The sequence below is a fragment of the Erinaceus europaeus genome, chromosome 6 (assembly GCF_950295315.1).
Source record: "Erinaceus europaeus chromosome 6, mEriEur2.1, whole genome shotgun sequence".
NCBI lineage: Eukaryota > Metazoa > Chordata > Mammalia > Eulipotyphla > Erinaceidae > Erinaceus > Erinaceus europaeus.
The window spans coordinates 22,134,073-22,146,750 of NC_080167.1; the positions used below are offsets into that span (position 1 = coordinate 22,134,073).

At 40.4% G+C, this 12,678-nt stretch overlaps 1 pseudogene and 2 gene segments (V, D, J or C); all 3 read left to right on the plus strand.

Moving 5' to 3' along the window:
- Positions 1 to 402: 402 nt before the first annotated feature.
- On the plus strand, positions 403 to 872 carry LOC103118572 (immunoglobulin lambda variable 1-40-like). The segment is given in 2 exon segments: positions 403 to 463; positions 553 to 872. Coding segments are annotated over 2 exon segments (366 nt in total).
- Positions 873 to 2,406: 1,534 nt separating this feature from the next.
- Positions 2,407 to 2,965, plus strand: LOC103118573 (immunoglobulin lambda variable 1-40-like; annotated as a pseudogene).
- A 6,117-nt stretch (positions 2,966 to 9,082) lies between these two features.
- On the plus strand, positions 9,083 to 9,607 carry LOC103118574 (immunoglobulin lambda variable 1-40-like). The segment is given in 2 exon segments: positions 9,083 to 9,142; positions 9,270 to 9,607. Coding segments are annotated over 2 exon segments (384 nt in total).
- Positions 9,608 to 12,678: the final 3,071 nt, after the last annotated feature.

Sequence of the window (12,678 nt, forward strand, 5' to 3'; positions counted from 1 at the left end):
CCAGTCCACCTGGCAGGGATTTGGGTCATGGTGAATGTGCGCTGTAGACCAGCAGGGGGCACTGTGGGATTGTACTATTGTCTCTAACACAGCTACCTAGAGAGGAACAGTCACTCAAAGAAACATGAACCTGGGATCTGGACCGTGTGCTCTCTGATGCACAGTCTGCAGCTGTGTCCTCTGTGGTCTGACAGTTGCCCTGAGCAGGGCCCTTACAGTAAAATGGTAAAACAAATATCCATTGTCTTCTGTTTGGAGTATGACTGAGAATCAGGGCTCAGGGAGGAGCTGGGGTGTCACTGCTTATAAACCTATTTGCATGAATCGCCCCTCCTCCAGCAAAAGGTAGAGATGAAAAGGAGACCTGGCTCAACATAGCTCCACCTCCACCGCGGGCTTCAGGGAGCTGAGTTCACCATGGCCTGGACTGCTCTTCTTCTCCCCCTCCTTGCTCACTGCACAGGTACCTGGATTTGGTAGCAGGAGAAAGTGCATTTCTTCCCCTTGTCTCTATAACTTTAATCACGACTTCTATGCCTCTTTCACTCAAAGGTTCTTGGGCCCAGTCTGTGCTGACTCAACCATCATCAGTGTCTGGGACTCTGGGCCAAAGCATCACAATTTCCTGCATTGGAAACAGCAACAATATTGGGAAAAAATATGTGCAATGGTATCAACAACCCTCAGGAACAGCCCCCAAATTGATCATCTACAAAAATAGCAATCGACCCTCAGGGATTCCAGAGAGATTCTCTGGCTCCAAGTCTGGCACCACAGGCACCCTGACCATCACTGGGCTCCAGCTTGAAGATGAGGCTGATTATTACTGTCTGACCTACGATAGCAGTTTCAGTGCTTACACAGTGCTCTAGGCTCATGGGGGAAGTGAGACAAAAACTCCCTTTCTCTTCTGAAAAGACCGTACATGCCCAAGAGCTGTTGGGTAGACTTAAAAGACCTCTGCATCTTCTCTTCTGGTCAGGTGCTCCTTCTTATTGTGCTCTCAAAGTCACTTATATCAGCATACTTCTTTTGTGCAAAGGGTTGTCCGTCCTTCTTTGCATGTTGGTTGGTTGGTTGGCTTTTCCTTACCAAAGCACTGCTCACCTCTGGCTGATGGTGGTGCTAGGGATATGAATCTGTAGGTAACAAACAGAGGGAAGAAAATATGACTCTTACTCTGAGGTAATTCATCAATAAAAAATTAAAAAAACATGAAAATGTCACACCTGACTACTAAATAGTGAGTAAAACACTATAGATGGGGAAATTTCATGGTACTTAAGACAATCCTTTGCACAGAAAATATGACACAAATTTAGAGAAAATAAAACCTACTAACTTAAGAAGATCATATTACCTTCACTTATAAATATGTATGCTCTTACCAGTAAATGTTGTGCCTATCGGTCAAATTTAAAATTTTTCTCTGAAATTATCTCTTGAATTTGGGAATGTTTAGTATTTAGTTATGTTTTCTGAATACGATATGTAGCTACTCCCTATAAAATTGCCATTCTAAACTTTTTCCCCACAATAATATTTATACATCTTTCAAATCAACAAACCTTTCTCCTCTTGCATCGTAAACTGCAGAAAGTACAAATGTTCTTTGAACTTTGAACCTTTGGGAGTGTTTGCCCAGAGACCAGCAGGGGGTGTGGTGAGACCATTTTATGGTCAGCTCTTAATGATGATGATGCACACAAAAGCTCCCAGGTTTGTGACTTGACCCTATTTTTTTTTAATTTTTATTTTTTTTAATAGTTTGCTACAAGATTGTTAAGAGTACAACGTATAGTTCCACATCACACCCACCAAAACAGTTCTGTATCCCCACCCTCCCACCTCCCAAAGATAACCACCATAGTCCTCATATGTGATTTGGTCCGTTGCTGATGGTGAAGCCAGTAATTAATGTCCTTTCTGGTCTGGCAATGTCTCCTGACCAGGAACATTTATGTGGTACTTCCCTCCAGAGTTCTCCCAAGGGATAAAGGAAACCTTCATCCTAGGGCCAAGTGGTGGTTCATCTGGTTGAGTGTATGTGTTACAATGTGCAAAGAACTGGGTTCAAGCCCCCAACCCCCACCTGCAGGGGGAAAGCATCATGAGTGGTGAAGCAGGTTTGCCAATGTCTCTCCTTGCCTCTCTCTCCCTCTCTATCTCCCCTTTCCTCTCAGTTTCTGGCTGTCTCTATCCAATAAATAAAGAAATAAATAAATATAAACTTTTAAAAAAATAATAAAACCTTCATCCCACCCGTCATTTTATTGTAAGGATGAAATGAGAATGGCCTCATGGCTTAGGAAGGGGCTGGACAGTCACCAGACAGGAAATTATTTACATAAACACTCCCTCAACATCAGGGGGTGGGAAAGAAAAGGTGGCCTAGGGCAGCCCAACCTCACACAGAGAATCACAGAGCTGTGTCATCATGGCCTGGGCTCCTCTTCTCCTCACCCTCATCACTCATTGCACAGGTGACTGAGAATGGTGACAATGATAGTATTCTGGGAAGATGTCTTGGGTCATGCTAAGTATTCCTCTTGTCTCTGAACATCAGAATCATGTCCTTGTTGCTTCTCTTTCCCAGGATCCTGGGCCCAGTCTGTGCTGACTCAGCCATCTTCAGTGTCTGGAAACCTAGGCGGGAGGGTCTCCATCTCCTGTGCTGGAAACAGCAACAACATCGGTGGTGGCAATAGTGTGCAATGGTACCAACAGCTGCCAGGAACTGCTCCTAAAACCATTATATACTATAATGATAAAAGACCCACAGGGGTCCCTGACAGATTCTCTGGTTCTAAGTCTGGCAGCTCTGGCACCCTGACCATCTCTGGGCTCCAGTCTGAGGATGAGGCTGATTATTACTGCCAGTCTTATGATGATAGTCTCAGTAGTCCCCACAGAGCTCCAGGCTCAAGGGGAAGTGAGACAAAAACTCTTTTACTCTGCTGCCTGAGAGCATGCACACCCAGAAAGTCCCCTAAGATGGCACTTCTAGACAGAGGGGCTTCATGATAGCACAAAGTCTTTGCTATCATGATGTTGGGCACCACTTATTTTTAGACAAGTTTATATTGATTTTCTCTTTAAATACATCTATAAATGATATTTTTACATGTGTCCTCTGAACCTATCAGTGCAATCTGGCACTATTCCCACTGAGGTTGAAAGAGGATTGATTCAGTACTCTTTGCCTATGGGATGATTACCATAATCCCCACCAGAGGAAAAAGAAGTTTCTTTTATTCTGAACTTTTATTCTAATTTGAAATCCAAAAATCTTGGCCACAACAAAAGTGAATGCTTATGTATAATCACCTATACTGAATGTAGCCAAAAGTTGGAGCAGGGATCCTTACTTTACTTTGTATCTAAAAAAGACAACTGTAAGCATCTAACATAACCTCTAGCATTTATGCAATTGGTTATATTCAGAGTTAAAATAATTCATCTTGATATACAGTCACATGAATATACATATATGTGTGTATGTATATATATATATATATATTATATATATATTCTACACAGAGTGCCAGGAATTGAATACAGAGTCTAAAAAATCAGAGGCATGCACTTTTCTGTTGAGTATCTTTAATACACTAATTTTTTTCCTAAGAAAAATAAAATAAAATTTAAAGCTTTATATACTCCTTCTATCATATTTGTGACAAGGAAAATCAAGATAATATTTAAAAACCTATAGTCCTCATGGATTTTCAAGGACATTTTTGAATAGGCACAGAAAATCCATTTTAAAATATTGAAATATTACTGCAACATGGAAATTATGTTTAAGTAGCCTTAGGAATTGTCAGCACTCGCTAAAAACTTAAGCCCCTTGGCAGGTATTTAATGTGAGCCTACAGGTAAGTCATTAGGGATAGCAAATGATGCAATAACATCATCTTGTTTTATAAAATTATGAACAACCTCTCCTTATTGAGGGGGCTGGAGAGAAGATATTGGTGACTTAACAATTAAAAAAAAACAGAAGTAACTCTCTAGGCTGGAGAGATGGCATAATGCTTAAGCAAAAAACTCTTATGCGTATGGTTCCAAGGCACCAGGTTCAATCATCAGTACCACCATAAACCAGAGCTGAGCAGTTTGCTGATTTCTCTTTCTGTCTCTCTCATTAAAATAAAACATTTTTAAAAGAAGGTGAATCTTCCAATGAGTTTTACTGTCTCACTGATGATGGTGCTCTCATGAGCTATGGGTCTCAGGCATTGTGGTATGCCTGGAACAGTCAATATAGTTCACCTGGGAAGAGTAACCGTTTTGCTATGAATATAGCCAGGCTTCAAGCTCAGTCCCTACAATACTGGAGAAAGCTTTGGTGCTGTGCAGTCTTTTCCCTCTTTGTTTCTGTCTCTTGCTTTCTAACTGAAAATATCTACCAGGAGTGCTGAAACTCAACGAAGCTCAGAAAAATTCCAAGTGATGTCTGTGGTGTGTACTGTAATATTTAACCAACTAAACACCTGACTTGGCAAGTGATGATAAACCTGATTTATCACTGTACAAATAGAAATTTGCACTTATAACCTAGGAGAGGAAGAAGTCACAGATCAAACTTTGGGATAATTGTAGCAACCCAAATGTAGTTTCAGGAAGATAGAAAACTTCATGGAGAGGAGGTGAGGGGGATCTAGCTGTGACATCTGTCACCCCATTGATCTCCAGGGTTGACTCAGCCCATCTGGCTGGCTATGTGGTGTCCCCTCCCTCCCTCACCACTCCATGTGAGTCTCCCTACAGAAGCTACACATTTGGTGGAAGAGGAAGGCCTTGCCCAAATAGAGACAGATAGTCTTAGGTCAAGGGAATATGAGTAGCTGCACTCCCCTGCTAGAACCTCTAAACAAGTTCTCAAGAAAAGAAGAAAGGAAGAAAGAAAGAAAGAAAAGAAGGAGGAGTAGGAGAACCCATGCAACTCACTCATAAAGTTCTGATTTTAGAAAATCCTGGGTGACCTAGATAACCATTAACGTAATCTGTAAAACACTGTCACCCCTACTTAGGCTCCTTTCCCGCTGCATGCAACAGGTGTATTCAGAAGGAACCATTACTCTCACCTGTAGCCTTGGCTCTGGGTTAGTCTCTTTGTGTCACTATGCTGACTTGCACCAACAAATACCAGGCCAAGCTCCCCACAAATTATCCACATAACCAACAGCCACCCCTCTCAGGGTCCCTGCTCAATTATCTGGCTCCATCTCTGGGTACAAAGCTACCCTCACCATCACAGGAGCTCAGCCAGAGATCGAGGCTGATTATCACTGTGCTCTCCACATGGAGAGTGGTCTCTGCACAATGACTCAAACTCCTGGAAAATGAAACCAAAACGTTCTCGTAGCTCTGTTTGTTTCAGCCTCTATGAAAGGAGGGAAAGAGAGATGGTGGTAATGAGCACCACCACCTTGAGGAGAGACACCCCATGGCAGCCCATTCTACCCAGGGGATCAACTGAATATTTTGTGTAACACTAAAATGTGAATATTCTTCACTAAAATTCTATTCCTTGATGAGCTTCCTGAGTCAATCACCTATTATGTCATGAAAAACTAATTTATTTTATTTTACTTTTTGCCATCAGGTTTATTGCTGGGGTTCTATTCTTGCACATTTTTCCTTTATTATTTGTTTGTTTGATGGCCCTGAGAGAATTTGAATGGGAAGGGACATATAGACAGGGAGAGAGAGAGACAGAGAGACATTTTTAGGACCGCTTCACCACTCGGTGCTTCCCACTTGCAGGTGGGAAGAGGAGATCTGAACCTAGGTCTCTATACATGGTAACATGTGCACTCAACCAGGTGTGCTGCCACCCAACCATCGAAAATCTGTTGTTGACAAACACTCCAAGAGACATGATGAGCATTAAGTCATCTCTACTTCTCCCTTCTGAAGTCATTTCTTGGCATTTCCATTTAAGGTTTTATCAGGGTTGCCTCTGGAGCACAATCACTCTGTAATACTTATTCTAATAGTCAGGACCCTCAGAAACACATTGCAGTCTGATACCATCATTGAGAAGATATAATGATAGGCTTTGGGAAACTGGTGACCTGTGAGCCTGTCTGACTCAGATTCCTGAGAATTTTACCTCTGTCCAAACCTAACCTCAACCCTGAGTGACTGGGTTTCATATTACAAACATAAATTGCGAGGGCTTTGTAAAAGCAAACAAACAAAACCCCATGTTGTGATTCATGTGAGTATTTAGCTTGTAGAGGACACTGCATGCAGGACTGGCTTCTAGATTCACTCCAGCACCCTCAGTGAACTTGTGGTGACTGGGCAAGAGATGTAGATATTCGGTCAGTACCTGCACCTGATGACAAAACACTGCGGTGTGAGGTGTGAAGTCAGTTTTGGTTATTTTATTCTGGTCTTTTTGGACTATTTAGTATTCAGAAATATAAAAATGAAAAAGGGAAATCAAATAGGGATAGTCAATATAAATATTTGTTTTCTGTGATGTTTAGCTTTTAGTTGTACTGCTGGAATGGACATCAGAATGGAATAAGTCTATTAGTAGAAAAATGGATCTGAATAAATAGTGCATTTTATTTAGCATGATTCTGTTAAAGTTTGGTATTTAGCTTTAAATATGACTGACTTTGTAAGATATTCATTGTTGTAAATATGGAAAACATACAGGTACTCTGTACTTACTAGGTTTAAAATATTTTACATCATTTCCTGTTGTAACTGTAGTTTACGATACATTAAGATCTTATTGGGTTGTGATGCACTTATTGAGCATACACATTAACATGAGCAAGAACCTGAGTTCAAGTCCTCAGTTCTCATCTGCAGGAAGGAAGCTTCACAAGCAGTGAAACAATTCTGCAGGCATCTCTCTTTCTCCACCCACCCCCCATCTCCCTGTCTTCTTTTTGCTCTCAATTTTTCTATGCCCTATCAACTATTGTTTTGTTTTTTAAAAGAGAAAGAAAATGAATATCTGTAACAGTGAACTTATTGTGCAGGAACTGTCCCCCAGTGATAAACCTGGTCTGAAAAGAAAGAAGTGAGAGAGAGAGAGGCAATTAGAGAGTGAAAAAAAGAGAGAGCTGAGATTTCTTGGATTTCTTATTTTTTACTTTTTTGTAAAGCTTTTTGTTTTGTTTTATTTTATTTGATAAGACAGAGAACTTGAGAGGGAAAAGGGGAAAGAGAAGGATAGAGAGATAAATACCTATAGCACTATTCACCACTCATGAAGCTTTTTTCCCTGTAAGTGGGGAGTGGAGGCCTGAACCTGGATCCCTGCATATGCATTTAACTAGGTGCCTTACCTCCTGGCTTTCCCAAAAAGATTTTATATAGCAACACTTTGGCACATCCTATAAAACATACATTTTATTGTGCCCAAGGACCTAATTTTCAAGCACCAGTTCCCAACTGCAGTGGGAAAGCATCACTAGCATGAAGCAGTGAAGCTGGTCTACAGGTCTCTCTCTCTGTGTCTCTCTCTCTCTGTCTCTCTCTCTATGTCTCTCTCTGTCTCTCCCTCTCCCTCCTTCTCCATATATATATATATAAAACTTCCCTCTCAATATCTTTCCATTTCTGTCAACAAAATAAATTTAAAGAGAAAAAATTCTAATATTCAATATAGTTTCATAACTATATATATATATATATGTGCATACAATTCATTAAACCAACCAATGTAGTTCAAATTTTCTTTAATTTAAACTTTTAAAATTTAATAGTTTTGAGGCAAACACAGATATACAAAAAATAAACATTCATTTTACTCCTTCTCCAAGTTTCATTGCACAAACTCTGACTTCATAACTACAATGAACTACTAAGAAGACATACCAGGAGAGTTCCCAGTTTGTATATAAAAACAAGTACATTTTTCTCTCAGGAATAGAAAAATCCAGGACAAAATACAGCAATTTCAACTAGACCCAAGCAGATGAAGAGAGTGAAGACTGACTTTCCTGGGTCTGAGGCATTTATGCATACTGCATTACTTCTGTATGAAGCTCCCTGGAAATAAAAGTTTTATAACAAACTTTTCAGGCAAATAATTTCTAGGCATCAAACCATGAATGTGACCAGAGACACACTGCAGAGAATAGCTGGTTTCACAACCTCACCAGTGTGTCCTGGAGCCTCACCTCTCCAGAGTCCTACCCCACTAGGGAAAGACAGAGACAGCCTGGGGGTATGAATCAACTTAACAATGCACATGTCAAGCAGAAAAGCAATTAAAGAAGTCAGAACTCCTACCTTCTGCAACCCCAAAACAACTTTGAACCATATCCCCAGTAGGGGAGAAGTGATAAGAGGGCTCTGAACTTCCTTCCACTCAATAAGGTCCCAGAGAGAGAGCATGAAAAAAGAAGAGATATTTGGATGAAATAATAGTGTTATGAGTGGCTCAGAGGGGAAGAGAGGATTGGACCTGGAAGACAAAGGGGGAATTTATGTACAAATGTAGACAGATAGCTGTATAGATGACAGTTAACCCATGTCTGCAACCTTGGGAGAATTGTGGTGGTTTGCAATGGAGGGATTGAAGATTCAGAACTCTGGTGGTGGGAATGGTGTGGAATTATACCCCTGTTGACATGTAATTTTGTAAATCAATATTGAATCCCTAATTTACAGAGAGAATGGCTGTTCTCTCACAGTGCATGTGTGTCCATTAACCAGAAGGGGGAGTTCAGGGACTGCTCCCTGGCTTTTACTGGGCTTCAGTGAGGACAGCAAAATTCTTACCAAAGTCCTGGTTTGTGGCTGGGTTCTGTATTCATAATGAAAACTTAGTAGCTAATTTCCTGTCTAGCCTGGCAGTGTCCCTTGAACAGAATTGTTTATGAGGCCTCAATAGGTGCTTCCTACCAGGGTTCTTCCAATAGGTGAAGCAAATCTTCAGTGAAGATGTGAAGGTGTGAAGGTGTGACGCTGACTTCAGTGACAGTGTTCACAGAAGAACCAGGACAGTCACTGATGAAAACTATTTGCATATGCAGTCCCTCCTCTGGCATAGGGGAGACATAAAAGAAGGTCAGGGACAGTCCAATCCCACACTGGGAATAGCAGAACTGTGCAACCATGCTCTGGACCCCTGTCCTCCTCACCTTTCTCATTCATGGCACAGGTAACTGAACCCTGGAACTAGGGAATGGGCCCTGGAAATATGTATGGTGTCCTCTTGAGACCATCTTTTTGTTCTAAATGAAAGAATCATGAAATCATCATCATTGCTGTGTCTCTTTCACTTGCAGGATCCTGGTCTCAGTCTGTGCTGACTCAACCAGCCTCAGTATCTGGGACCCTGGGCCAGAGAGTCACCATCTCCTGTGCTGGAAGCAGCAATGACATTGGTGGTGGCAACAGTGTGAGATGGTACCAACAATTCCCAGGAACTGCTCCTAGAAGCATTATATATTATAATGATAAAAGACCCTCAGGGGTCCCTGACAGATTCTCTGGCTCTAAGTCTGGCAGCTCTGGCATCCTGACCATCTCTGGGCTCCAGACTGAGGATGAGGCTGATTATTACTGTCAGTCTTGCGATGATAGTCTCAAGGCTACCCAGTGCTCCAGGCTCATGAGGAAGTAAGACAAAAACTCCCTTTCTCTTCTGTCTAAGAGCATGAATACCCAGCAACTGCTGCTTATTCCGAATCTGTTCATCTCACTACTTTTTAAAAAAAGTCTAGGAAGCAAACATTAATTGTCACATAGAAGCCTGATATCACAGAACGACTCTAGAAAGTTAAGCATCAGACTAGAGTTGCTTTCACCAAACAAACCATCAGGGTCCAGTGTTGGTGAGATGTCAGATCCTGGAGGATTCCTAATCTGGGATTATATAAACAAATTATAAGAAAGTTTTCTTGTATAGTAACATTTTATTTATCCATGTTTGTACTGAGACTAAGCATAGCCTAAACTAACAAAAATAATATTGACCATAGAAGAATAGAAAGAAAAAATAATGAATTTTTAGACTAATATCAAAAGGAAATGAAAACTCACAGTGGAATATATATATATTTGAGACCATCATAAATATAACTATCACAAGTCAGGTCATATACAATGAGTACATAGTTTCTCACATGAGAGCCTTATAATAAAAAAAAAAAATGTTGAACTATAAGGATGAAAACCTTAGAACTTTAAACACATATGAACCAAAAGTGTTCCCAGGGAAAGTGAAGGTCTTAAATTGGGTTCACTTTGGAGATGTTAATGCCCCCAAGTTCCTGGTATAAGAAATCTCACAGGTGGCACTGGGAGGTGGGTTCCCAGTTGAGTGCACACATTATCATTCACAAGGACCCAGGTTCAAGTCCCCAGCCCCCACCTGCAGAGGAGAATCTTCAGAAGGATGAGTAGTGCTGCAGATGTCTCAGTCACTGCTCTCAATTTATATCTGTCGTATCAAATCAAATAAATAAATAAATATAAAAATGAAAAAAATTGAAAAAGGTCACATAAATTAAAATATCTGATAGCGTAATGACTATACTATTTAGTAGTTTGAAATCAATAGTGATCTGGATAAAATTAATATTCTTGGGAGTTGGGCAGTAGCACAGCAGGTTAAGCGCAGGTGGCGCAAAGCTCTAGGACTTTCAGAAGGATCCCGGTTCGAGCACCCAGCTTCCCACCTGCAGGGGAATCCCTTCACAAGTGGTGAAGCAGGTCTGCAGATGTCTATCTTTTTCTTCCCCTCTTTGTCTTCCCCCCTCTCTCCATTTTTCTCTGTCCTATCCAACAACGACATCAATAACTACAACAATAAAGTAAAAAGGGCAACAAAAGGGAATAAATAATTAAATATTTTTTTTAAATTAATATTCTTGTCTAAGTAGGTATAGCTACTAAGAAACAATGGTCAAGTTCATGATATCAATTTATTTCTAATATATATTTGTAATTTCATAAGTAACCACTTTTTCTAACAGACTGTTTTGGCCTGGCCATTTTCATATAAAATATATTTATTAAAGGTAATTTTCACTCCTCTTTCAATGACCAGGTATACTCATGGGATAACTGGGTGCCTGGATGCAAAAGATGAGGGTCAGGGATGGAACAAGAGGATGAAAGAATCCCAAAGACTTGGGGAGACTGCAGTGCATGTTTAAATATCTGCTCTCCATAAGAGACCTTCCCCTGGTTTCAAACAAGTTCTGACCCTACACAAGAGGCCAGAAACTGGAGGAAAAAAACACACACAAAGATAGTCACACACAAAGATTTGAATGGGGTCCTCAATATTTTCATAGGCTCTTTATTGAGAGATAATCATTGAAAGACTGAGAGCAGGGCTCTGAAATGTCAGACAGCACAGGGATATGAGAAACCCTTCAGACATTCATACTGGAAATAGAGTAAGTTGAATGGTTTATCAGAACATGGGAGAAGCTCTGACAGTCAGATGAGCAGAGTGAGGCACTGGCACTCAGAAACTTGAAATGAAGCAGGCATTGCAGCAAGGAGGGGTAAGGACCAAGGAAAGTATAGACGGAGGGTGGGGAGTACAACGCTGACATAGTCTGCTAATCCTACGATGATCCTGTGAATAATTACACATGAACATTCAACTCTTTACTTTAAAAAAAATCCAAGAAAGATAACTACTGTCAAATCTTGTGAGACAAGATCAGGGGGCCTCAGAGCACTGTGCTAGGACAAAGAGTCCTGTATTAGGAAAAGCAGATGATAGAAACAAGTGGCAGCTTGTTGGAGAATAGATGTGCTGTACTGGACTATGCAAGTCTCTATTGTATGTCATTACACAGTCCTGTAGCTGAGAAGTTTGAGAGTCATTATGATGTGTTCAATTTGTTGTACAGTAAAATAAGTCAACTTAAATATTTATCTATATATATATATGCACATATAGATATATTTAAAATAAATTGGAAAATAAAGTTGAAATCATTTTCGCGTGTTGGAATCTACTGCGTGCAATATAATAGTTGAAGAGGCAGTCGGTGCTGGTGCACCCGGTTGAGCACACATATTACAATGTAGGAGGACCCAGGTTTGAGCCCTGGATCCCCACCTGCAGGGGGAAAGCTTTATAAATGGTGAAGCAGTGTTGCAGGTGTTTCTCTATCTCTCTCTTCCCTCAATTTCTCACTGTCTTTATTAAACAAATAAGTAAAAATAATAATAAATTAAAACAATTAGTTCAAGAAGAGTAACATTTTATATTATAAATTGTATACCACTGAATGATTTAGTAATATATTCTCTGAGATATAACTTGCAAAAATTTTAGTTACTACATACATATAAAGCCCATTGACCAAATTTCATACTAAAAGCAGAAATCATTCCAGTCTTCAACACTGGTTATATATTCACAAAACTAGAAATAAAAGCATAAGTGTGGAAATAAATACAATGACCTTAGGAACAACAAAGACTGCAACGTCAAGAATTTAAGGCTGCACTGAGGTTGGGCCATGTGATTTGATGGTGGCACTGTCCTGTGATACATACCCAGTTGGTCAGAGAGAATATTTACCTAGAGGAATTTGGGTCTGGGGACTGGGCTCACTGATGGGATCTATAAACCTATGTCCCTTTGGATGTGAGCTTCTGCTGAGCATGTCCTTTTATATGGTCACAATAGTTTTCCTCCCAGGACCCTGCTAAGGGCTGCAGCAA